At 66.6% G+C, this 25553-nt stretch overlaps 2 protein-coding genes across 2 annotated transcripts in view; one reads left to right on the forward strand and one right to left on the reverse strand.

The window, feature by feature from the left end:
* PLCH2 (phospholipase C, eta 2) overlaps positions 1 to 9503 on the forward strand; it is a 24904-nt gene extending 15401 nt beyond the window's left edge. Inside the window, exons 12-22 of the mRNA XM_012660653.1 lie at positions 610 to 702; positions 1029 to 1111; positions 1649 to 1746; positions 1863 to 2045; positions 2427 to 2534; positions 3298 to 3422; positions 3503 to 3587; positions 3685 to 3831; positions 4234 to 4313; positions 6456 to 6753; positions 8233 to 9503. Of these exons, the coding sequence (XP_012516107.1) occupies positions 610 to 702; positions 1029 to 1111; positions 1649 to 1746; positions 1863 to 2045; positions 2427 to 2534; positions 3298 to 3422; positions 3503 to 3587; positions 3685 to 3831; positions 4234 to 4313; positions 6456 to 6753; positions 8233 to 9503 (2571 nt within the window). The remainder of the gene's footprint in view (positions 1 to 609; positions 703 to 1028; positions 1112 to 1648; positions 1747 to 1862; positions 2046 to 2426; positions 2535 to 3297; positions 3423 to 3502; positions 3588 to 3684; positions 3832 to 4233; positions 4314 to 6455; positions 6754 to 8232) is intronic.
* Positions 9504 to 11951: 2448 nt separating this feature from the next.
* On the reverse strand, positions 11952 to 25162 carry PANK4 (pantothenate kinase 4). Its single transcript, XM_012660656.1, has 19 exons — positions 25119 to 25162; positions 23116 to 23198; positions 22470 to 22684; positions 21998 to 22181; positions 21609 to 21701; positions 21181 to 21334; positions 20553 to 20734; positions 19917 to 19998; positions 19603 to 19703; positions 17435 to 17590; positions 17158 to 17270; positions 16797 to 16884; positions 15617 to 15768; positions 14521 to 14576; positions 14249 to 14298; positions 13775 to 13879; positions 13191 to 13291; positions 12977 to 13045; positions 11952 to 12285 (listed from the first exon to the last, which is right to left on the reverse strand). Exons 4-19 carry the CDS (start codon positions 22160 to 22162, stop codon positions 12072 to 12074), a joined length of 1881 nt encoding a protein of 626 aa, XP_012516110.1. The 5' UTR covers positions 22163 to 22181; positions 22470 to 22684; positions 23116 to 23198; positions 25119 to 25162; the 3' UTR covers positions 11952 to 12071.
* Between the last annotated feature and the right edge of the window lie 391 nt (positions 25163 to 25553).

Here is a 25553-nt window from a genome sequence, read left to right on the forward strand (position 1 = left end):
GGGGGGGTGGCTGCCTCGTGGCACATGAGCCAGCACAGGCTCCTTGTGCGTGAGCTTGGGGACGAATGAGCAGTTTGTGACACGGCCCTGGGGGTCTGGGGGAGGGCAGGGAAGGTGCCCCTTGCACCCCTTCTGTACCTGGGGAGGGGGGGCTCGTCCTGCAGCTCCCGGAGCTGTGCCTCCGAGCCCGCCTTTGAGGAACGCGGACCTGGAGTTATTTGTCTAATTAGGTAACATCCTGGCGCTGCCAGAAGCAGGTCAGCACATCAGAGCTTCAGGGATGCTCGTGAAAGGGCCGCAGAAATAGGCTGAGGAATGTTCCAGACACACAATATATTTATTATGCAGTCACCATCTGTGGGAAAACTCAGAACGGGAACTTAATGAGTTTGGAACAATACGCCGTGAGAGGCCAGCGTGGGTGTGGGCGGCTGTTCCTGCCGGGCTCAGCCTGTCCCCCTGCGGTCGCCCCTGGGCCCCCGGTGCCCGACCTCCGCCCAGGCCTGGCTTCAGCCCCCCCTTCCAGGAAGGCCGCTGGGTGGCCGGGGGAGCGTCTGCCCTCCCTGCGCTCACGCTGGCCTCACCGTCCCCGTCTCTCCCCTGCGTCAGAGCAAGGCGGAGGAGGACGCGGAGCCCGGGGAGGACGCCGGGGCCGGCCAGCGCAGCAACAGTCTCCGCGCGAGCAGCTTCTCCAGGCGCAAGGTGCAGGAGCGCTCCCGGCCGGCCGGGGCCTGTCTGAGCCCCGCCCCCACCACCACTCACCAGCGTCCCCCACCACCAGGGAGCAGGGCCCTCCCGCTCCCAGGCCCTGGCCGGCCCCTGGTCGGGAGTGGCACCTCCACGGCCCTCCGGTCACCCCCTGTCTGGCCCACACTGGCCTGGTCCCCACGCTGCCCAGAGGGCACGGCCGCAGCCTTGGTGCACCCAGCGGGGTGGACTAGGAGGCTGTGCGGCCGCTTGGGACCCTCTCAGCCTCTGCCCGGGCCTGGCCCAGGCGGGCCTGCGGCTCACGGCTCTGCCCTCCGCAGAAAAAGGGCGGCAAGCTAAAGAAGGCGGCCAGCGTGGAGGAGAGGGACGAGGACCTGGACTCCCCAGAGCGCCAGAGCCGAGGGTCAGTGCCCTGCCCCGGGGACGGTCCTGGGGTCCGCGCCGTCCCTCGCCCTTCTCCAGAGTGGATCCACCGCCAGCTGCCGCTCTGCCCTCCGTGCACACCCGACGGCCCCTCGGCCCCTCTGTGCCCGCGCCTCTTCTCTCCGGACCCAGACTTCACCCTGAGTCTCCCCCCTGCTCAGAACCTTCCAGAAGCCCCCACATCTCTCAGCGCAGCCCTGGCCCCATGTCCGCCTGAGCTGGGCGCCCTCCTCCCGCACACCCACCCGAGGGCCCAGGGCTTTTGCGGCCACGGGGCAGCCCAGCCCGCATCCTGCCTGGTGCTCGCATTTCCTCGGCCTCCGGCGCGGCCTGGGGTCGTCTCTGGGGGCTTGGCGCCTGCCCCCAGCACCACCCGGGGTGTCCACGCCACACCGGGCACCGGCAGCATGTGGCGCGGTGGACACGTACTGGATGCGACGCCGGTGCCCTGGAGCCCATTTTGCAGGGCTGGCGCCAGGCCGGCCCCCCAGGACCCTGACCCCTGTGGTCCCCACAGGACGACCAGGCAGAAGAAGACCATGAAGCTGTCCCGGGCTCTCTCGGACCTGGTCAAGTACACTAAGTCCGTGGGCACCCACGACGTGGACTCGGAGGGTGAGGGGCGCACAGGTGGGGCTGGGCGGGGCCTCCCTGTCCCAACTCCGGCCGCGCAGTGTGGTGCCCGGAGGACCGGAGGACGCAGTGTCTGACACTGGTGGCCGGCGCCACAGTGGCGTCCAGCTGGCAGGTGTCCTCCTTCAGCGAGACCAAGGCCCACCAGATCCTGCAGCAGAAGCCGGCCCAGTACCTGAGCTTCAACCAGCACCAGCTCTCCCGGGTCTACCCCTCCTCCTACCGCGTCGACTCCAGCAACTACAACCCACAGCCCTTCTGGAACGCCGGCTGCCAGATGGGTGGGTGCCCAGAGCCGCGTGGGGGGCTGCGGACGGGGGGGCCTTGGCCGTCTCTTTCTCGCCCCTCGCTTTGTGGAAGCTCCGTGGCGTGTGGCCATGACACCAGTCTGGCACTGGGGCGGGGCCTTAAGACCCCAGGGCCATGTGGAACGGCAGCTGCGGGGCTGCGGCGCACTCCCGGGGCGCACGCGTGGGGCCTGGCCTCACTGGCTCTGGGACGTCCCGCCTCACACAGGACCCTGCTCCTGCGCGGCTGCGCGTGCCTGAGCCCCGCACACAGTGGGTGAACGGGGGGCAGACGGTGGATTTGGGGGCCGCGGCAGGCAGGGCACACGCCTGGAAGGCCAGATGCTGACCGGACGGCCGCGTCCCCTCCCCCAGTTGCCCTGAACTACCAGTCGGAGGGGCGGATGCTGCAGCTGAACAGGGCCAAGTTCAGCGCCAACGGCAACTGCGGCTACGTGTTGAAGCCCCAGTGCATGTGCCAGGGTGAGGCGCGCGACGCTCAGGGCTCGCAGGGTTTGCCCGGGGGAGCCCAGAGCCCCGGGGTCGGGCTGCACCAGACAGCAAGGGGCTGCGCCGCCTGGGCAGCTTCCCGGAGGGTCAGGGTGGGATGCGGCGCCCTCCCTGCAGGGGCTGCAAAGAAGGACCCACTTCTGCCAGGAACCTGGGGGGGGAGTGGGGGGCCCTCGCCCAGCCCGGCCCCCGTGAGATCCGCCTGCAGGACTTGTCTGAGGGTCCCGGCCCAGCGACCCAGCACCCCGTGCCCAGCCCCTCTCTGGGGCGGGGGCTGCCTGGCACGCGAGGCTCCTCTGGCCTCTGCACAGGAGCGGTGCCGTGGGCCTGGGCTGGGCCCGTTGGGAGCCGCCTTCTGCCTCAGACGCGCCGTTTCCTCCCTGCAGTGTTGCCTGACTCCAGCTTCTCCCCTTTCACCCCGCTCCCCTCCCGCCCCCTTGCTCCTACGCCCCCTTCACCTGCACTGGGCCCCCAGGGTGCCCAGCCCGCTGTGTCCGGGACCTGCCCCACAGAGGCGGGGCCGCCCCTCGTGCCTGTGGAGCCTGAGGCCCACCCGTGAGAGGGTGGGCTCTGCCCGCAGGTGACCAGGCGGAGGCCCTGCCTGTCTTGACCCCCGACTCCCGCCCTGGCCACGGGCCCCGTCACTGGGGCGCTGAGGCCTGTTTGCCGCTGGTGCCCTTAGCAGGTCGGCACTGGCCAAAGGCTGGGCCCGACCTCATGCCCAGCGTCCACTCAGGCGTCTTCAACCCCAACTCCGAGGACCCCCTGCCCGGGCAGCTCAAGAAGCAGCTGGCGCTGCGCATCATCAGTGGGCAGCAGCTCCCCAAGCCGCGGGACTCGATGCTGGGGGACCGTGGGGAGGTAGGGGCGAGCCCGGGTGGGGACGGGAGTGCTGGACCCCAAGCCTGGGCCCGAGACCACCCTCAGCCCGCTGTCTGCAGATCATCGACCCCTTCGTGGAGGTGGAGGTCATCGGGCTCCCGGTGGACTGCAGCAAGGAGCAGACTCGCGTGGTGGACGACAATGGTGAGGGCTGGCGCCAGCCCAGGAGGACAGGCGTGGGCAGGGCGGCCTCGGGGCTGGGCCCTGCCCAGGTGACGCACCTCCCGTGACACACCTCCAGGGTTCAACCCCATGTGGGAGGAGACCCTCGTGTTCACCGTGCACATGCCTGAGATCGCGCTGGTCCGCTTCCTCGTCTGGGACCATGACCCCATCGGGCGAGACTTCATCGGGCAGAGGACACTGGCCTTCAGCAGCATGATGCCAGGTGGGTGGGGCCCTACGTCCCCGCCAAGGCCGAGGGCTCCAGGCCAGGGTGTGCACCTGCCGTGGGCCCCATGGGCCTGGCCCTGCTGCCGAAGGGACAGAGGGAGCTGACCTGGACCCAGCGGGACTCAGCACAAGGTTGTGGGGCCTTGTGGACCCAGGTGGGATGGGGCGCAGCCTGTGGGGAGGGCTCACCCCCAGGAGGACGTCCTGCTGGCCAGAGCAATACTGGCAGGCTGCCTGGAGGAGGTGGAGGTTGTGCTGGGTCCACAGGGGATGGAGTCCCAGGCCTGGGCTTGTCGTTTGTGGCACTCAGGGCCTTGGGACCTTTAAGTAGAGAGTGGGCTGGTGAAGGCGGGGCAGGGGGAGCCCTGTGACCCTGATGTCACCCCCATTGCTCCAGGCTATCGGCACGTGTACCTGGAGGGAATGGAAGAGGCCTCCATCTTCGTGCATGTGGCTGTCAGTGACATCAGCGGTAAGGTGAGCATCACCTGAGGGCCACCTGTGGTCCTGGGAGGGGCAGCACCAGCCCTGTGCCCCACCCCAACCCCCCCCCCAGCAGCGTCCCCAGGGTGGCTCCTGAGTCTGGGCAAAGAGGCCCATGGTCCCCCCACCACTGGGGATGCAGGGGACGCCTGACCCCAAGCCTGCGGTGAGGAGCTCCGTGTCCCAGGGCTGGCGTGGGCGGCCGGGTGCCCTGCTGTCCCTGACCCTGCTCTCGGGGGGCACCAGCGCCCATCTCAGCCTGGCTCTGGCCTCACCCGAGCCCTGTCCCTGCTGGCGCCGGGCTGCGGGGTGGGGACTGAGCACTTGGCCCTTCCTGGCGCCTGCAGCCTCCCTTCCTCTCCTGGCCTCCCCCACCCCTCCACGGTCTGGAGTCACCTGGACAGTGGCCACCTGCATTTGCCCTTGCCCCAGGCCAGGGCAGGGCAGGGAGGTCCAGGATGGGTCCTGGCCCGGCCTTCCCGATCTGTAGAGCTGGCGTCCCAGGTCCCAGCTGGGGCCTGGAGCCCTTGGGGACTGTAAACGCAGCTCAGGGGCCGCCCGGGGCCCAACGGCGACCATTTCTCTCCTGCTGCGCTCGTGGGCCCAGAGGCACAAGCTGGACGGGCTCCGCAGGCGTCCGTCCGTCTCCGCGGCCACGGGCCCTGCCGCTGTCCTGCCGCCTCACGTCCTTCCTGTCTCTTTGGTCTTGCAGTGGCCTCCCCATGTCCAAAGTCTACTTTTAGAAGCACGGCCTTGTTAGGATCCTCCAAGGTACCCCAGCGCCGCGGGGCCGTGTGGCCCGGCGCCCCACCTGCATGCCCAGGCCGCGCCCCATTAGCACCCATGATTCCTGGTAGCATTTTGGAGACTGTCAGCTCTTGTGACGTGGATCATGACATGGTCCGGGGTCCCCTGGGCCATCCTCAGCCGATAGCGGCATTGACAAGGCAGATCCAGGATTCGACAGGCCGCAGCCTCCGCCCGACCCCCGTGCCGCCCTCAGTCTCTGACTGGCCCGCACTCCAGCCGAGCCCCTCTGCGCCCCCGCCCTGGGTCCCCGCGTGCCATTTCTCCTGTGTCCCCGCCGTGCCACCATGCCCAGGGCCAGAGCGCCGGGCCTGAATCCTGGATCTCCCTCCACATGGCTTTCCAGCCCACTCTGACCAAATTGCACTGGATTTGGGGTCTTGAATCAGGAAGCTGATTCAAGCGCTGGCCATTTTAACGCCTCTGCCCAGAGTGCCCCTGCGGGGTGACCACTCTGTGCACGAGCACGGCGCGTCGCGGGGTAGCGGAGGGTGTCGGGTCTCCGGGGTGCGGGGCCGCCTGGCATGTGAGGCTCCTTCCGGCCTCTGCACACGTGCCACGCAGCTGCCGGCCTCCCCAGCGCTGACCCTGCACTTCCGGCGGGTCCTGGGCACCCGGCTGCTCTCAGAGAGGCCTGTGCAGGGACCATCCAGGGTGTCGGGAGCCCAAGCCCACCCGGGAGCACTTGGGTTCAGGGAGCGCCGAGCCAGCCGTGGGCCTCGGGCCTCGTGTGAGCAGAGAGCAGGGCCGGGCTGGGAAGCTGCTGGGGGTTCGGGAGGATTCCCGGTCGAGGTGGCACCGCTGGGGGTGGGGGCCATGGGAGCGCAGATGCAGGCTGCGCCAGGCCGTGCCTGCTTCCGTGGCCTGAGCCGGGCAGAGGCAACCCCGGGTGGTGCCACGCCCTTCCTCCTGCGGCTTCTGCACCCGAAGCCCTGCCAGAGCCCAGGCTGGGGGCCCCCGAGCAGGCGCAGGGTGTGGTGGGCCGGTGCCGAGGAGAAGCCTGGGGAACGATGCCTCCCCCGCCAGCGCCCCCGGCCAGACCCGCTTGCCCTGCGGCCGCTGCCTCCCTCCAGAGCTCAGGGAAGGAGATTCCTCCTTGGAAAGGAATCTTGTTTGGTAGCGGTCTGTGGTCCCGGCAGAACTGCTGGGGAGGTGCGGGTTCTGATGGCCGATGTCGCTACACGCAGCCCCGCTGGCCAGCCCTGGAGGCAGCCCCAGCCCACCGCACCTGCACACTCACCGGCGCCCTCCGGAGCGCGGCCCGTGGGCAGCAGCTGTGGCTGGGCTGGTGGTTCCCGGCGCCAGCTATGTGGGCTCCTTCTCTTGCAGGTCAAGCCGGTTCTGGGCCTAAAAGGCCTCTTCCTCCGTGGCCCAAAGCCCGGCTCCCTGGACAGTCATGCTGCTGGGCAGCCCCCGCCCCGGCCCTCCGTTAGCCGGCGGCTGTTGCGGCGCACGGCCAGCGCCCCGACCAAGAGCCAGAAGCCCGGCCGCAAAGGCTGCCCAGAGCTGGTCCTGGGCACGCGGGACACGGGCGCCAAGAGGACAGCTGATGACGCGGCGCCCCCCAGCCCTGGCCCGGCCCTGGAGGCCCCGGCCTGGGAGGGGCCCGGCAGCGGCAGCCCCCGAGGTAAGGTGCCTGCAGCGGAGGCGGAGAGGAGCCCGGCGCAGGCACGGCCTCTGCGGGTGACTGAGGGCCTGGGGCCCGCGGGGATGGCCGCCACGTGCATGAAGTGCGTGGTGGGTTCCTGTGCCGGCGTGGGTGCTGAGGGCTTGTGGCGGGAGCAGCCAGCTAGCCCGGGGCCCGCAGGTGGGCACACGGCCATCAGCCAGCAGCCCCGGGCCCGGGCGGACTCACTGGGGACCCCCTGCTGCGGCCTGGACCCCCGCACCACCCCGGGGAGAAGCAGAGAGGCCCCCGAGGGCCCTGGGGCCTGGCGGCCGGGTCCAGGCGGTGGCGGCTCCGTGTCCTCGGACTGCAGCCCCGAGAGCCCGGGCAGCCCCCAGGGGGTCTGCGGCCGGCAGGAGGCCGGCAGGCAGCCAGGGGCCCTGCAGGGAGAGATGAACGCCTTGTTCGTTGCAAAGCTGGAGGAGATCAGGAGTAAATCCCCTATGTTCTCCACCGGTAAGACCAGCCGCCCGCCCGCCCATGCTGTCCTCCCGCAGCCGTGCATGGCCTGGGCCTCGCGCCACCTGCTGCTGCTTCCGCGTCACGGACGCCACCGTGTGTGCTCGTGGTGCCTCTGTGCTGCTCTGCTCCGCTGGCTTGTCCTGAGGCTGCCGGCCCCAGCCCTCCTGCCTGCCTGACCCCGGGCCCCAGTCTCTGGGAGGGTGGGGACAGGTTTGAGCCACAGTGTGCCATGCCGAGAGCCGGCCACACTTGCGGAGGGCCCAGGGCCCCAAGTGTGGCCTTGTGAACTAGCCCCTCCCACCAGGCTTCAGCTGGGAGCCCCGAGAAAGGGCTGAGCCCCAACCCGCCTCCCCAGTCTACTGCTGCCTGGGGGCCCTGGTGCCCTTCCTGGGACTGGGGGCCGCTTCCTGCCCCCACCCCACCTCCCTCCAGGGCCAGGCTGCAGGGGTGTCCCTCCCGGGGAGGCCGGCCTGGCTCGGTGGTGTAGCCGCGGGGCGCCTCCATCCCCCGAGACTCCGAATGGTGCTCAGAGTTCGCAAGTGCTGAGGGGCGCAGATGCCCCGTGCCTCTGGGGCCCTGAGACCCGTGTCTGGCTAAACCCCACTGAGCACCTCTGCTGCGGCCCAGGAGGGAGGGGTGTGCACCGAGCTGCGCTGTGCGCCGGTCTGTCCCGGCCCCTGTGCTGACCGAGTTCTCCTTTCTGTCCCTGCACTCACGCTGCCTCCATAGTTAGGAACTGAGCGCGCAAGTGACAGGTAACGGGGCAGCCCCAGCCCCGGGAGGACCCTGGCCCATCCACTGCCCCAGCCCCCACAGCAGCAGGGCGGGGGCGCCAAGTGTGCCCGTCGGATGTGTGTGATGGGGGTGCCTGGGGGTGGGGGCTGGCCCTGTCTGGTGGTGTAGGGGCCCCTGGGACACCGCCCCTGAGACGTGCCTCCCTCTCTCTCTGCCTCTCTCTCCCTGTCCCTCTTCCCGCAGGTGGCCGCCCCTTCTCCCTGCAGTGGTCCATGTCCCCCCTGTGCAGCCTGGAAACGATTGCAGAGGAACCAGCCCTGGGCTCCGGCTCCCTGCCACCGGCGGGCAGTCCGACCAGCCCCTCCCGGGAAGGGCCCCAGGGCCCCACAGGGTTGGCCCCGGGGGCTTCTGTGCCCCTCTGGCTCAGGGCTGGGAGCCCTGGGCACACTGAGGAGCCCCCAGAGGCCCAGCAGCAGCAGCTGCGCCACAGTGGGGGCCCCGGCGGGGCATGCGAGGGGGCTCCCGGCAGCCAGACGGACAGCAGGACCCAGCCCCGGGCCGCGGGCCGTCTGCCCACGATCAGAAGGGCCAAGAGTGAGGGGCAGGTGCCCGTGGAGCCCCCGGCCGGGCCCTCTCCCCCCCCCGCCGTGTATGCGGATGTCACGGGCAGTGACCGGCTATGGCAGCGGCTGGAGCCAGGCAACCACCGCGACAGCGTGTCCTCGTCCTCCAGCGTGTCATCCAGCGACACCGTCATTGACCTCTCCCTGCCGAGCCTGGGTCTGGGCTGCAGCCGCGAGAGCCTTGTTGGGGGCCCCGTGGGACGCTTGCCTCTGCGGCCGTGCTCGGCCCCCGCCGCCCGCCTGGACCCACTGCCTGTGACCAAGAGCAAGTCCAACCCCAACCTGCGGGCTGCTGCCCAGCTGCTGCCTGTGCCCGGCGAGCTGCGGCCCCGACCCCTGGTCCCGAGGCCGCCCTGGGGCCGCCTCTCCCTGGTAGGCCTGCAGGGCTGCCCCGTGGCCGCCAAGTCCAAGAGTCTGGGGGATCTGACCGCCGACGACTTTGTCCCCAGTTTCGAGGGCGGCTGCCACAGCCCGAGCCACGGTCTAGGGTCCCCCGGGGGGACGCGGCGGGCAGCGGGGCCGGGGGAACGACCGGACGCCCTGACGGAGCAGCTGCGCCGGCTCACGGGCTTCCAGCGGGCCGGGGACATCACGTCACCCACCAGCCTGGGCCCGGCCGGGGAGGGGTCGGCGGGGGGCTCCGGCTTCCTGCGGCGCTCCTCCTCCCGCAGCCAGAGCCGCGTGCGCGCCATCGCCAGCCGGGCCCGCCAGGCCCAGGAGCGGCTGCAGCGGCTGCAGGGGCTGCAGGGCCCCCCCGAGGAGGAGCGGGGCACCCCTGAGGGCGCCTGCTCCGTGGGCCACGAGGGCTGTGCAGACGCACCGGCCCCCACCAAGGCAGCCCTCCATCTGGGGTCCGGGGGCGCCGACGGTCTGCTCCTCCTGAGACTCTGACTCCGCCAGCCGGGCCGAGGGCGGCAGGCTGTCGCCTGGGCCAGGACACAGGGCCAGAGCCATGTCCCGTCCCCCTGCCCCTGCTCCCGGGGAGGAAGCGGCCGGTGCTGCCGGCCGACCTGGGTCTAGGACGTGGCCCGCCAGGCAGTTTCCACAGCGTTTTAAGATGTATTTAGAGAGAAATATTTAAATTTTTAGAGGCAAAACTTATACAACATTAAAATGGTACCGAGTCCTTTTCCACTTTTCACCTGGTTCTTGGCCCCGGGCGTGTGTGCGTATGTGTGTCCTGGGAATCAGAACCTGTGTCCTGTCCCCACCCTGTCTGCCTCGCCCTGAACAAACGTCCCCTGCTGGACACCCCAGACTGTGACCTTCTGCACACAGGGTCACGCCAGCTCAGAGCGGGGCTCCCAGCTCGCTCACCCACCTGTGGCCACTGGCCAGTTGCACCCAGGGGGTGGCCTGTCCTGCCCTGAGCCCCTGCACTGGCACCCCCAGTCCTGCCAGCCCCCTCAGAATGAGCCTGGCATGACGCCCCCGCCGTGAGCCCAAGGGCATTTGCATGTGGAGCTGGCGATTACCCAGGGCAGGGGTGCAGCAGAGTCAGGGGCTGCTGCCATGGGGCCAGGGCGGGAGCTCAGCCCGAGGCGGGTCAGAGCTCTGTGGACAGAGGGCCTGGAGCCCCAGGGGTGACACTGCACACAAGCCTGGTGACCGAGGCCTCCCTGTGAGCCTCCCGGGGCAGTGCCTGTGCGCAGGGCGGGGCTGGCTTGGGGTATGAGCCAGGAGTCTGCAGGAGCCAAGGAGGGGTGAGGCCACGGGGGTCGATGCTCTCCGCTCAGCTGGGAAAGGGCAGGGGGCGGCAGGGGCACGGAAGGTACCTGACTCGCGGGCAGGCCTGGGTGGAGGCGTGCAGGGGTCCGAGATCAGTGGTCAGCGCCCCCGAGCCCTGTCCTCCCTGAGCTGCCCCTCCCTCAAGGCCTCTGCCCACCCCCGCCCCCACCGGAGGGCCCAGCTCTGGCTGAAATTCTGCAACGGGAACGTCCTGAGTGCGGACGGGCTCCAAGGCGCTCAGGGCCGAGCCCTGTGGACGTCAGAGCCAGGCAGCCCCACACCCGGGAGCCCCCGCCTGGCCCGGCCAGTGCTGCCCAGAGCTGTCGGTGGACGGTGGGGCTGGACGGTGACTGGGCTGATGGGGGGGGGCCTCTGCCCCGGCCCCCCCGCAGGGAAGGAGCAGGATGGAGCCAGGAGGACCAACCCGAGGACAGCCTGGCTGCTCCTGGGCTGCCCAGAGCCACGACACCTGCTGCCTCCTGGCGGCCACTGTGGCAGGGCCAGGCCCGGTCCATGCCGACGCCTCGGGCAGGTCACACGGGGACAGCACAGTGGGGGCTGGCACGAGGCAGGCAGCAGGGGCAGAGTTGGGGGATCAGCCTCGGGGTGTGCTCCCCGCTCTGCGACTCAGGCCACAGACCCCCACGCAGAGCTGAGCGGAAGGTGGTCCGGGACAGCACGTGCTCGGGGTCTCAGCACATTTCTCGAGCTGCAGGGGCCTGGTGGGGGTGAGGTGGCAGACTGGCCTCCACAGAGCCTGTCCGGCGGCTCAGGCGCCAGGCACAGCTCCTGCTGCAAAGTCGGAGCCCGCCCAGCACTCTGCACTCAGAGGGCCTGCCTCCCAGTGTCATTCCGAGTCCTCTTGCTGCCATGTGGCTATATGTGGTCTCTGTCACACCCTGGGGGACATGCCAGCTGAGGGAGGAGTCCCAGGGCTGGGGAGCCCCAGGCATCTCGGAGCACTCCCAGGGGTGGGCTCAGTGGCTCCCCGGCGGCCAGCTACCCACAAGCCACAGCCACCCCAGCCACAGGGCAGGGTCCTGGGGACACAGGGCACGTGCTCTGCACTCCTCTGAGTGGGGGTCCCCCAGCCCTGCTCCCTCCGAGAGCCCTGAGGGTGCCTGATGCCCGTGGCCTCCCTGCTGGCTGGAGTCAGGAGCGCTGCCCGGGGGCACGGCGCAGACCAGAGGTGGCCACTGGAGAGACCTGTCAGTCGGCTCCTGCCAGGAAGGAGGAGGGAACACGCAGGGACGGGGACCAGGCTCAGAGGGGATGGGTGTGCTTGGGGCCAGGAGAGTTCTAGAACAACTGGGGGGAAAGGCTCTCCTCCCGCGTCCCCACTGGAGGGGCTGGCTGGCGGAGGACCCCGACCCGACGTGCCGCGACGGGCCAACTTCTCCGAAACAAACGGCAAAAGCAAAGGCTCCGGCCGCACTCTGAAAACTCTATTTGGGGACGCCGCGTGGCGCTGCGCCCGTCAGACGTACACGTATATATTTATATATTTATACATATATAAAAGATTATTTAACAGTTAAATATCTTCCAATACGAACGTCTCACAGGACAAAAGCTGCGTCTCCTGTCACGGACGTGGCGCGGCTGTGCGGGCTGGGGGTGCACGCACCACGCCGCGGCGCACGGTATAAATATTTTTATTTGAGCGCAGCTTCCCCGCTGCGCAGAAAGCACCTCCCGCCGGTGGCGAGCGCCGTCTGCAGAGCAGGTGCCTCACTCAGCCGGGACCTCGTACTTGAAGATGACGCTGAAGAGCCGGCCGCCCAGCCGCTCCGCCAGCCAGGCGTTCTTGATGACCGCCAGCTTGAGGCTCTCGCAGCGCAGGGCCGCGTGGTAGTTGGTGTGGACGGCGCGGCCCATTCCCTCGATGACCACCAGGTCTGCGCCGCGCTCGCGCACCAGCACGGCCAGCCCCTTGTCCAGGCGGCTTTGGGGAGGAAGGTGGCAGTGAGGCCGGGGCCGGCTGTGCCCGAGGGGACCCCAAACCCTGCTTCCCACGAGGGCAGTGGCCAGCGAGGGGGAGGCCCACACCCTCGGTCACAAACGTGGGGGTGTCCAAATGCAGCCTCCGCTGCAGCTGCCTCCCCCCGGGGCCTCACCGGAGCAGCCACGCCGGCTGGGCCACGAGCAACTCCACCTTGAAAACTGCCTTAACCACGCTTTTTAATTTTCAACTTTAGAGGATCTTACCCCTTTCCACAGATTTTTTTACATCCTTCCTGTTGGTTAAGAGTGTTGGGACAGGAGCAGGACGGGGCATCCCCACCACACAGACCGGGACTTGGAGCCCTGGGACGTGGACTCGCTACCCGAGGGTCCTTTGCTGCTCCGAGTCGGGAGTACGGGAAGCCCTGCGTGCACTTAACTCCCACGCGGTCACACAGACAGAGCCCTGCCATCGCGTGGGGACCCTGCCAGCAGGCGCCAGGCGTGGCTGCCTCAAACCCTGAATCCACCCCGCCCCGGTCCCGCGTGGGGACGGCAATCCCAGGCCAGCCCAGGTCTCGGCCAGGGCGGGCAGTGGGGCAGCGCTGGCTTCTGCACCCTGTGCCCCGGTGCTCGCAGGCACTGCAGGGACCCTGGGAGTGAGGGACCTGGGGACAGAGGTGCCACGTTACCTGAGGTCGAGGCACGGGGAACTGGAGCCCGTCTGCACCAACAGCAGCCTCTCCCCTCTGAGCGCGGAGCTGCCGGGCACGAGGGGGTCAGTGTCCCTGAGCGTGGCACCGCGGGAGCCTCCCCCTTGCCCCACAGCTCCCGGGACCCGCGAAGCCCCTCCGGCCCTCCCTCCCCCGTGGGGGGCCGCCCCCGGCACCGCCGGCGGACGCTTACTGGACAACGGGGTCCATGGCCGCGATGCGCTCGGCCACGATGAGAGCCTCGCTGTGCGTCACGTCGTTCAGGGCGGGGCCCGAGTTGCACGCCAGGATGACCTGTGGGAGGGCCAGGCTCTTTAAGGCCCTTTGCCGCCGCCACCAGCGCGGAGCCAGCCTGTGCCCAACCAGGGCCCCGATGGCAGGGCCCGGCCAGTTGCCAGCTGCTGGGGTGCAGGGACCCCAGTTCACCTCACTGCTCCGCAGCCTCAGGAGGAAGCTGACGCCCAGGGCCGCGCCTGCTCACAGCCCGCCCTCGGGGCCGCCCTGCCTCGGGGTCAGCATGAAGTCACGGCCGCAAGTCTCTCCTTGAGCCCCAGGCGTAAGCAGGTGGAGCCTGCACCCTGGACGGGGGCGGCTGGGAGCCATGCCCCCACAACACGGCAGGCCCGGTCACCGCCCGCCGTCCCCCCGTCTCTCCTGCACCTACCTGCTGCGGACGAGGAGCTCTGCCCGCCGCCGCCAGGGGCCCGCAGCAGCGCCAACCCCACCAAGGGCAGAGGAGCCCGGGGAAGGGTCCCACCCACACACCTCCTCACTCACCTCTGTCCCTCTAAAGAGTAGCTCCCTGACAAAGGGGAAGACTCCCAAAATGATGTCTACTCCACTGTTATCTGCGAAAATTAAGGCACATTTATGAGGGGGCCCCTGCAAGACAAAACCAGGACGTTCAGTTGGGAACAGGCGCGTCCAAGCGATTCAGACACCACCGCCCGCCACGCTCCCCCGCGGGGGCTGGGACCAGGGGCTGTGGGGTCCCAGAGGCACGGGGGGTGACGGGCCAGCCTGCCAGAGCTGGGGGCAGCTGGCCCAAGGGACGGTCACTATAGGCGCTCGAGCACCTTGGGGGCACAGGACATCCGGTTCTCGGCTCGGGGGCCGGTGAAACTCTAACGGTGGTGTGGGCAGCTGCCCACCCGCCTCCCTCCTGGTACCATCCACCTGGGCCCCCGCCTCCCAGGCTCCGGGCTCAGGTCCCATCCCCCCAGAGCAGGGAAGGAGGACACCCCCACACACCTTCAGTCTCTGAAGCCACTTGCTGTAGGAATCCACGAGCCAGGGGCGCTCTGCGTGAGACAGAGGACACACGTTAGGCCACCACGTCCGCCAAGCCTGCGCACGTTTACGAGATGCACTTTCAACTGTTCATCTTCCGGGGGGCAGGTCCCCCCGGATGCCCCGAGCTTAGATGAGGACGCCGCGAGCAAGGGCGCACTGACACCCCGACTACGCTACACTCCAGACCCGACAGTCCCAGCACAAGACGCGCAGCGCTGGGGCACCCATACCTTGTAGCTTCCTCTTCGCTTCTTCAAACCCAAACTGGGGGTCAGATTCAAGGACACTGTGTGGAGGGAAAAGAAAGTTAACAAAACGAAACCAGAAACTTCGGCCCTCATAGCTTAACGTGGGAAGCGGTGCAGAGCGGGGCAGTTACTGACGGGAGTTAACGTCACCCCTGCCGACTGTTCAGCAAAACCTCGGAGTCCACGGGGAGAGATTTTAAAAGAACGAGGCATATTTCTCAAGGTGGATTATAAAATCTCAAAGTCTCAGAAGCATGGGGCAGGGACGTCCTTCCACGGCGGGCAGCCACGGAACAGTCCTACGGCAAGGGCTGCACGTGGGAAGCTGCCAGCCACGCCCTGAGGTGGGGGCCCTCCTCAAACAGCCCCACGTGCGGGTTACGGGGCCCGTTTCCTGAAGGGCAGCAGTGACGTGGGCGGGAGGGAACACGGACAGCTGCTCTCACACGTGTCCAAACACACGCGAGGGGACCCAGGGAGGGCCTGGAGGCCGGGGCGGCTGCTCTCGTGCGGGAGGCCCGCGCCACGCCCGGGGGACACCTGAGCTGTCTCCTGCCGGCCCCATGTGCAAAGGGAGGGGCAACAACGTGGCGGGGCCACTGGTGAGGCCAGGGACCGGCAACTGAGGTCATCGCTGTGGAAATGATTCCTTCTGAGGCTACGCACAGACCGCGAGCCCCAGGGGGGACACTGGGTGTCTGGGGAGCTCCTCTGCCAGGCGCTTTTCCAATTCACACATTGACACCATTGAATTCCTACTGTACGTGGTGGACGTGAACTTGGCTTTTGGCCATCGAAAACGTCAGCCCTAGATTTCAAATCCACACCCCCGGGCCTCCACTGCCCGTGCCGCAGGAAGGGTGCTGGGCCCGGCACGGTCTGGGGCAGCCGCGTGCTCCCCGCCGAGGCCTCGCGCACCGGAGAAGCCTAAGAAGCAGCAAGTGCGCCGTGAGCCCCCAGGACCCCCACCTCCTTGTGGGCAAAGCAGGTGGCCCAGGCCGGGCAGCCTTGGGCCGGGACAGGGGGCCCCGCAGGGTCACGCGGCTGCAGCCTGCCTGGCGGAGACCACGGCACCTACTCGGACACGGCCTTGGCCCCCCAGTCGAAGACGTTCCCTGCCAGCAGCCCTTTCACCAGGGCCAGCTGCCTCTGCTCCCAGCCCAGCGAGTCCAGGGCGCGTGTCACTCCGGGGAAGCACTTCAGCGCGGCGCCGTTCTCCTTCTGCTTCACCTGCGGGCACGAGAGGGGACGCGTGCGCTGCAGCGCCCCGGACCACGTGCAGGTGCCTCCCCGGGGCCCCCGGCAGAGCACCACGGAGGAGGGACCCTCCACTGAGGAGGTCGCGCAGCTCACGGGCATGTGCCGGCTCCGTGCAGACAGGGCACGTGCACCAATGCTCCCTCCAGAGCCCGAGCGCCCAGATCGAGCTGGGGACGGCCCGTCCGTCTGGCTCGGAGCAGGGCCAAGGGCTGGTGCTGCCGCTGCGGCCAGCCCACGCTGCGTGGCTCCCAGGACGAGGCCGGGAGAGCTTGGCCCCATGTGACTGAGCAGCGGCCGAGACAGGGCAAGGGTGGAGGACACGGCCCCCACGGGTGCCCCAGGCCTAACGCCCACACCCGTGACCCCCAGACCTGCCCCGCCACCAAACACACTGTACAGGGGGAGGGCGGGGAACGCAGCGCGATGCTCGTCGTCGACAGGAGGGGTCGGAGGGGACCTGCTGCCTCCTGGCCGGAAGGTCCGAGGAGGAGGGTGGAGCTTCCAGGCTCAGCCGTCAGACGCAGGGACACAAGACTGACACCCAGAAGTGCCAACCTCAGGAGACTCAGCTCCAGATGCTACAGGAAGAGGTAGCCTCGGGGTGCCAGCTCCCTGGGAGTGAGCTGAGGGCGGCCAGGGTCTGACCCCTCCCCGAAGCCCCCGCCCGTGGCTCTGCAGAAGGCAGCTGTGCCTCTTCCGGGTGGACCTGCCCCCTCGCCCTGCTCCTCCCTTCTCCCCCACGACCGCCAGCACTCCCCTCTGGCCCCCAGTCATCGTGGGGTCACCGTGGCGGCAGCCCCGCAGCTCTCCCACAGACACTGTTGGCAGAGGCCCCGGCTAGCTGGCTCTACCACGCGGGCCGACTCACTCCGGAGTCAGGGCCACGACTGAACCAGCGCAGCCGGACAGGACAGGACGCCTCTCGCCACCGGATGGAGAATGGCGTGAGCGGCAGCCCTCGCTGGCACATGCCTGCCCTGGGAGCGGGTGGCACTCACTTTGGAGTAGGGGTCCGGGAAGTTGAACTCGTTCAAACAGTGCTCCCTTGTGTCCAACAGGCTGCGCACAGTCAGGGTCCCGTAAGCGCTGGGGACAGGCCATGCGGAGGGGGCTGAGCCGGGCAGGCCTGGAGGTGGCAGCAGCCAAGAACCCGCGCGTCCGCACCCTCGGCCCCACCAGGGACGTCCGCATGCAGCCCGGGCAGCCCCAAGGGGGCCGGGAGAGTGAGGGGGGCGCTGGGGGGACTGCGCCCCACGCCCCCAGCAGGCTCCGAACGCTGACGGCACGGCTGCTGCTCAGAGGGGCAGGGTCCTGTCCGCAGCGGAGCGGTGGCCACGCGCCGGGACGTGGGACACTTACAACGGCTGTTGTCTCAGCGTCTGCAGCTTGTTCCAGTACTTCTGCCGGAACTTCTCTGCCCTCTCCGCGGCGTCGGCAGCATCGGGCTGGCTCGCCACGGCGCGCTTCACGACCTGCCGACAACAGGGTGGTCAGCGGCCGCCCAGCCTGCTCCTTGGGGCCGATGCCCCGCAGGCAACTGCGGGGGGCGGAGGACGGGTCACAGGCCGCTCCGCAGGGCTTGCCAGGCCATGCTCAGAGCGGTTCCTGCCAGAACTTCTCTCCTCGGAGCCCTCACCCCGTCCAGGGCCTCCTCGAAGCAGGTGAGCCAGTACTTGCGGGCCAGGGCGTCGTCTGTGAGGTCGACCGTGTCGGGCACGTAGGAGGACGGGTCCAGGAGGAGGGGCAGGTTGACCAGTGGCCTCTCCAGCCGGTCCATTTCCAGCAAATCAAACTGGGAAAACAAGGAACAGGGCAGAGACGTCACTGCGGTTTCCAGAAAGACCAATACACACCCTCAGCCCCCCAGGGATGTCCTCATGCAGCCTGGGAAGCCCCAGGGGACCAAGAGAGTGAGGAGGCCACTGGGGGGACTGCGGCCACCGGGCTTCCTCTGTGAGAACGTATAAGACTGGCCACGGCCTCGCTCCACGCCTCTGGGTCAGACACGAACCCTTGGCCACGAGCCTGAGCCACACGCTCTCCACGCTGCTCCAGATGATTCCACGTGTGCTCCCCCCACCCCAACCCCTGCAGTCACCCCTCCTCCTCCCTGCAGTTGCCCTCCCCATCACCCGTCCTCCCCCACCCCTGTAGTCACCCATCCCCCCACCTGTAGTCACCCCTCAGCTGTCACCCTCCCCCTCCTGCTCACACTGTTTCCTCCTCGCCCAGGCTGCCCAGACACCCTGGCCGCATTCCTGCTGCACCTGCTGTCCTCACTACACCTGGGTGTTCTCAGATGATCACTCTGTACTTTATGTGGGGAAGGGGGGGTGGACCCCGTGTGCCCCCCAGCCCCAATGCACCGAGGAGGGGACACAGAGCAGCAGGCTCCTCCCTGCCCTCCGCGGACTGTGCGTGGCCCTTCCCCAGTGGGAGCACCTCCGCCTGCAACCCCTGGGGCTGGAGAAGCCCTGGCTGCCTGGCAGAGATCCACCTCCAAGGTGCAAACACACCCGCGTGACAGACCTCAGCACAGAAAGAGCTGGTGAATTTCCAGACTCAGGAAGGAAGGTTAGCAGGAGCCGTGAGCCGCACGGCACGTGGCTGCTGTTCTCCATGCCCTCCTGCCTGCCTGGAGGCCTCAAGGGCCCCTCCTGCTCTCTGGACAAAGGGGGTTCAGATCTCGGCTCTGCCTTTTTTGGGGCACATAAACCCACAGAAACGACTCGGTTTCTCCGCACTTCGGTCAGTAACATGGGGATCCAGCTCCTCGCGGGGTGGCATCAGCAGGCCTCGTAAAGTGGCCCTCCCCGTACGCGGCATCGCTGAAGAACACCCCACGCCACCCCACGTCGCACCCGGGCACTGACAAAGGACTGCTGCCAGCTCAGACACCTGCTTGACCATTGCTGGGCAGACGCTTGCCAAATCGGAAACAGGCTGGGAGACACCCGCCCCCCGTCCGAACACCAGTCCCTGGTGCCGACTGGGCCGGGAGCCTGCGCTGCCCACCCTGGGTCCTTCCGCCCCGCCCCGCCCTGCCCCGCCCCCTGGCCATGGAAAGCGCAGCGGCGCCTGTGCGGCTGGCGCAAAGCCGGCACGCGGACAGGGACCGCGCCGTGTGAGCTGGAGGTAGCGCTCCTGAGAAGCTGTGCCGCAGCCAGGTGTGATCCTGACGGCCCAAGAAATGGTAGCACTTTCTACACGACAAGGCCGTGCTGGTGACATCCTATCTGGCTGGCGTGGGTCCTGGCAGGAGACCCTCCCTAAGCGGCTCTAGCCCAGGTAGACTTGGGCGTGCCCCTCCCCGCCCGCCAGTCCCCACGGCGCTCTGCCCCGCTCAGGCCAGGGCAAAACCACGGTCCGTCCAGTGTGCTGCACCCAAGCAGGGCTTTGAGGAAGGGACCCCAAACCTTCCGAGGAGAGCAGACTTCATCCCTGACGAGCAACCGTCAGTCCAAGGGGAGAGCCTGTGGCCCCAGGGCCTGACCCTGACGCGCCGAGACCTGCCCAAGCCGCAGGGAGGCCCCTGGCCGACCCCAACTGCTGCGTCCTCTCTGCAAACCGGGGCCGGACCACACGCCAGGCTCCTGCTGAGTGTTCCCAAAACACAAGACGGCCACACGGGAAAGGGAAAAGCCGCAAACGTCTTTGCCCTCAGCTTAAGCCCCGATCTGCGGCTGGGTAAAAGCCCGTCTGCGCCGTGAGGGGCCTGTGCACTGGGCTGTTCTCAGGGATGGCGGACGGCGCGCAGTGCAGGCCGCCCCCTTGGGACCCCGGATGGCCAGAGCCGCGACTCACGGTGCCGCTCCTCGCCCGCTGCGTGGGGCCCAGCTCGGGCGCTGTGCTCATCAGCCCGGAGCTGCCCGCGTAGTTCTCCCCCCAGCTGTACTGGTTGGGGTCTGGAACGAGAGGCACGAGCCGGCGTCAGCCTTGCCACGATCAAGAGGGGAAGTGGGGCAGGAAAGGGCACAAACCCATTCAGTGAACCCCGAGGCTTCATGCGCCCCACCGCATCCCTGCACCCTGTGCTGCCCCGACCAGGAGCAGGGCCACGGCCACAGCCCGCACCCCCGCGTGGCCGGGGCTGCCCACGGGAGCACAGCTCTACTCACTGTCTTGCTCGGCCCCCTTCAGGAAGGCTCCGATGGCACCCAGGTAACCTTCGTGCCTCAGAAACAGCGCCTGGACTTCCCCCTGCCACGGCCAAAGCCCATGTGTAGCTGGTCAGAGGCCCCACGCGGCAGTCGGTATCCTCTGAACCAGCTTGACACAGGGGCTCACTCTGCGTGGCCCAACCCTTCTCCAGCACCGTCCCCAACACGCTGGTCAGTGGGACTGCATGTGCTGGCTGCAGTGACCTGAGAGTGAGTATTTCCACGAGGAAATGACTGCTTCCACGTGATTCACCACCATCTGGTCGGGCTTGTTTTGGGGCAGGCTGCTGAGGCGGCCCAGTACACGAGGGCAGGCCCACCTGGCGGACACCTCACGGCGTCCCCAAGCTCCACTGAGCCCTACCGACAGCGACACCGTCCTCAGAGTGCCCATCATTGGTAACATGCCCATACTCAGTGGCGGCCACAGGACCACAAGGCACAGGGAGCCCAGAGCTGGCCAGGGGAGGGGGATGGCCCTGGGGTGGCGTCTGACACTCGGCGCCCTCCGGCCCACTGTGGAAGACACCGAGGGTCTGCGTGAGATGGCCGGGGCGAAAGCAGCGCACAGCGGCCGAGAAGGCAGCGCGTTACCTTGGAGAAGAAGTTGATGCTGTAGGTGATGGTGCGCATGGTCACGGGGTGGCCCCGGATGAAGAAGCCCCCGAAGTACACCCTGCCCAGGCCGTGCAGCTTCGCGTGGAGACAGGCGAGCTGCCCGATGTCGTTGCTGATCATGTGCAGCAAGCTCTTGGCCATGTCCTCCTTGGAGAACTCTGAGACAGAGAACGACACGCGCGGCGGTCGGCCGAGCAGACCAGGTGTGGCGCGTGAGCGCCAGAGGGGTGGAGGGATGGGGGTGGGGAGACAGAGGGGGGACGGGGAAGAAAGTTCCGCGGGAGGACGCAGCCAGAGCACGGGAGGGTGTGTGACGTGCGACTCACTCCTGGATGGATCGGGCCTTGTTTTCAACTTTTCCTAACTTACAGGAACTATGTTTTTCTCCAAAACAAAGACTGATGGAATGTATTTGCCATCGTTCCCTAAGCCCAAAACATGCCTGTGCCACATGTGAGCTGCAGTAACCGGGGCATGTAAAGGTCTCGGGCTGATACCCGAGACCCCACCTCTCCAAGTGACGGCCGGTGGGGAGACTGGTGTCCAGGGAACGTGGTGTGCGGCTGCCGCGGTCCCTGGGTGCTGCCTAGGCTGGGGCGGGTACCTTTGTCGGCGGTGGCCGACTTCCCGAAGCTGCTCGCGATGAGGTTGCCGCTCAGCCCCAGCGTCTGGTGGGCGCCCCCGTAGATGTCCTGCACCAGCATGTCCACGTTCGTGTGCTGGCCCTTAGAGGCCAGATGCAGCAGCTCGTCAAATTTCTGTGGGGACAGAGGGGAGGGAAGCAGCAAGCCCGGAGCCAGCGGGCCCCATGACCGCAATGCCAGGCTGGGCTCGAGTGGCCCTCTCTCCGCGTGCCGCCACGGCAGGAGGAGGCGAGCGGGACTGTGGGCCACTTCAGCCACTGGGCCACCCCTCCCTCCAGAGCCCAGCACAGAGTCGGGGGAGCAAGTCGTAGGCCGCAGGGCCTCAGTCCCTCCAGATGGCGGGAGCAGAAACCCCACACCCAAGAGCACATCTGCGCTGCTGGCGTACCTTCGTCCTGGTGAGCAGAGCCCCGAGCCCCCAGAAGGTGCCGCCTCCAATGGAGCTGCCGCCAACCCACTCAAACCTGTCCTCGGTCTCCACCTGGGTGGGGCAGGGTGGGCAGTCAGCAAGCAGCCCTCAGTCACGCAGGTCCCTCCCCCAGCACCACCGAGGATGAGTATGCTCCTGAAGGCCGGTCTGGGCCGTGCCGACGCAGCAGCAGGGGCCCACTGTCCTTCTGACGACAGCCGTGAGCTCGCGGCCTCGTCTCCGCGAACGCTGGCCCCTGTCGGGTTCGACCCTGTCCCTGCGCGCAGCACCGGCTCCCATGCAGGGCACGGGCTTCACAAACAGCTCCCGAGTCACTCACTCGGCCGCTGCACGAAGCCGAGTCTCACCTTCACAATGGAGACCCCAGAGCCGATGTTAACAAGAAGGTAGGGGAAGATGTCGGGGTGGTTCGTCTGAAACCGGAACTCGGGGTCGGAATCCTTCTGATAAACGAAGGCCTCCTGCGGGATGTTCTTCAACACAAAGTTGCACCCCTTTATCAAGCACGTCATCACGTCCTGCTTGGCAACCCTGAAAAGGAAGCGGCCCGACCCTTAAAGCGTCCACGCCACGGGAGGGGACCGCGCACAGCCAGCCTGTCCGGCCGAGGTCGCAGGGCGGCACCCCGCCTGACACGGCCACCTGCAGACGTGGCACCGGCACCGCTGGGCTCAGGCTTTCATAGGCGGCAACTGTCAAGGCAGCCACGGCACTAAGAACTGGGCCCCAGGGCCCCGCGTCCCCACACAGCCGTGTGGCACGCCCGGGGAGGAGCGGGGTGGCTGCGAGTCCTTTCCTCACCCGCGAGGCCCCACTCACCTCAGCCGCAGCTTCTCCTCGATGAGGTCCTTAAACTTGTACGCCCCACCTCCTGTGGCCTGGATGACCTTGGTCTCCGTGTTGACCAGATGGTCTTTGATGAAGTCCAGGCAGGCTTCGATGTAGGTGTTTTCAAACTTAATGAAATGCAGCCGAGCAGTGATCTCTTCCTGCACGGAAATCTCGTAGGGCGGCTCGTGATCGTGTTCTGCGTCCTGGAAAATAAAGTTGGGACGTCTGTGTGAGCCGGGGCCGGGGGCGCCACGCAGGGGCCTGGTCCCTGAGCACCCCTGCCCGCAGGCACTGGCCACTTGCACCAGCCTCAAAATGGGCAGGGCCCTGGGTGCCAGCTTCAGCTCCCAGGAAGAGTCCTGGGTCGGAGGGCGGGGCCTGGGCTCCGAGACCCCGGGGCTGCCTCAGAGGGAAAGGGAACCCCCAAGGTGCAGGCGTAGGCATTCCTGCCAAGGGTCTTGCAGGGGACGGAGCGCAAGACAGGGAAGGCCGTCTGTACTAAAACGCCCAGAACAGCTGAGTGAGCTGTGCAGAGGGGTGACAAACGAGAAGTGGCAGGTCCAGGAGGACAGGGAAGGAGCTGCTCGGCCCCAGGCCACTGGCCTGCCTCCAGGTGGCCGCCGCGCAAGCTCACCTTTCCTGAGTGGTCAAAAGACCTCACTTTGGCGACTTTGTGCTGCACGGTTGAATAGTAGGCCAGCTTGGTTAAGGATCCACCTGTAAGGGGAGACACGAACCAGGCGAAATTCAGGCCTGGGGGATGGAAGGAGGCCTGGAGTCCCTCTCTCCTTGAGCTCTCTGGGGCATTTCCAGATCTTTCAGTGTCCAGGAAGCCTGGAGTCTCTGTGGACAAGGTGTTTGGTGCTACTTGAACTTAAAAACTCTGTGGGCACAGAACAGAGGAAGGGGAAAAACGAACTATCAAATCCGAATGCTTCTTTCCTTTAAAAGTTCTTTTCGTCCTCAGGTCCCAGCCACACTGAGCTCAAGAGTCCCCCCCACCCCCGGCACGAAGTCCTGGAGAGAAGGGAAACCACCCCTCTCTGGGCGATGCTGGCAATCCTCACCGGTTCAAGGAATTTCAGTTTCAAGATCTGATCTTATTAATGAACCCAAGCAAGAAGCCGACAAGTCCAGGATGTTTTCATTTAGAAAAGCACACACCTGACCGCCCATCTTACAAATGGGGCAGGCAGCAGGACCTTCTCAGAGAACACAGGAGGACAACAGGGCCAGCAAGCCGCGTCCCTGCCCCCGAAAAGGCTCTGCGCTGGAGGCCACAGCCCAAGCCCCCAAAGTAGCCAAAGGAATCACGCAGGGGCCACCCATGTCTCTTCCCCCACAGGCCAAAGTCCTTTTGATGTTCTCAGGAAGCCCTGTGGCCCCTCGGATGTTGCACGTGATCAAAGTCTGAACTAAATATCAGGAAACAGGAGAGGCCTTTATACACCTGACATACTTTTGAGGGAAAGCTGAAACGATTCTTAAAGAAGGCATTTTTGAGGATAAACTTCAGTGTGCTCTTTTTTTTTTTTTCTGAGATAGCATCTCACCCTGTCACCCCAGGCTGGAGTGCAGTGGCGTTATCATAGCTCACTGCAGCCTCCAACTCCTGGGCTCAAGTGATCCTCCTGCCTCAGCCTCCCGAGTAGCTGGGACTACAGGCACGTGTCTCCATGCCCGGCTGATTTTTCTATTTTTAGTAGAGATGGGGTCTTGCTCTTGCTCAGGCTGGTCTGGAACTCCTGGCCTCAAGCGATCCTCCCACCTCAGCCTCCCAGAGTGCTAGGATGACAGGCGTGAGCCACCGCGCCCTGCCTCAGTGTGCTCTTCAAACCAGAGAAGAGGCATTTTTGAGGCTACGTTACATTCACAGACTTGAAGGCCCAGGCGTGACACATACGGGAGAAACCAAATGCTCAGCACTACAAAAGGACTTAGGGAAACTGCATTTCTTATGGGGCCTAGCAAAAATCCTACATTGTGAAAAGAGGGTAAAATGACTTTCCAACGGACGTTTTGAGACAAAATACTAAAGGACCATATGAGAACAAACACTCAAGTCAGTGAATGGATTTGGAAACACCCAGGGGGCCGGGAGCCAAAGCTGCTCCATTTAACAGAAATGAAAACACCCAAGGTCAACTGCGGTTACATTTCAGAAACATTCAGTCCCGACTTCTCCCCATGAACAGGACCCCCCAGTGTGGGGGCAGAAGTCCAGGACCCCTCAAAGCACACACTCTACTGGGCGTGGGTAGAGGCCTCAGAATACTGGGGGAGCACAGCTGGGCAGCCTCTGGGGAGGCCAGATGTGGGTGGCCCGGGCTGGGCCTGCAAGCTCACCACCTCCAGCCCAACATCCAGTCGGTCACCGAGTCCCGCCAGGTCTCCCAGCGAATGCCTCATGCTCATCCTCACACCTGCCACCAGGCCATGCCCCCCAAAGCACTGCCCCTCCGAAACTCACTGCAAGGTGGGAACTCACGACCTAGTCCATGTTCCCATTGTCATGGCTCCCCACTTCCCTGCAGGACACCCTCCTCCCTGACCGGGGCGTCCCGGAAGACGACGACATGCCATCCCAGGACTCCAGAGACCCTGAGAACACTACAGCACCGAATGCGTTTAACGCACCAGAAGCAAACAGCTCGGAGGGGAGGGCCGGGGTCTGTCTCTGATGTCCCAGCTTTTCCAGGGAGGTGGGAGGCAGTCAGTGGTTCGTCTGCTCATTCAGGAATTTACTGAGCAGCTAAGACAGGTCTGGTGTCCTACTGGGGGCTGGGGCTTCAAGACAGCAGACACCACCCCGCCCTGGTGCGCTTCACTGTCCCACACTGGCAGCAAAAGGCACGCAAGCAAACTCAGCCCGCAGCTGAAATCCTGGCTAAGAGGGAGAGGTGTCTGAAGTGGGCCACAGTGGCCCACTCAAGGGGGACTTCCCCTGGTGAAGCCATCCCCAGGAAGCCCTCCCACCTAAAACATGGGCGGAGCAGCAGAGCCGGTACGGTGGGTGGAGTTCCAATCCTGGCTCTGCCACCGACCAGCCAGGTGACCCTGGGCAAGTAAGTT

This window comes from Propithecus coquereli, unplaced genomic scaffold (genome assembly GCF_000956105.1).
Source record: "Propithecus coquereli isolate 6110/MARCELLA unplaced genomic scaffold, Pcoq_1.0 Scaffold672, whole genome shotgun sequence".
In the NCBI taxonomy this organism is placed as follows: Eukaryota; Metazoa; Chordata; class Mammalia; order Primates; family Indriidae; genus Propithecus; species Propithecus coquereli.

What these genes read in the sequence shown, in the direction of transcription:
- PANK4 (XM_012660656.1), bottom strand. Translation starts at nt 22,162, where the DNA reads ATGACGTGCTTGATAAAGGGGTGCAACTTTGTGTTGAAGAACATCCCG. An exon ending in CTGGGGTCTCCATTGTGAAG is followed by an intron (nt 21,702 to 21,997) that starts GTGAGACTCGGC and finishes TGCCCCACCCAG; the next exon opens with GTGGAGACCGAGGACAGGTT. An exon ending in AGCGAAGAGGAAGCTACAAG is followed by an intron (nt 14,299 to 14,520) that starts GTATGGGTGCCC and finishes TGTCTCACGCAG; the next exon opens with AGCGCCCCTGGCTCGTGGAT.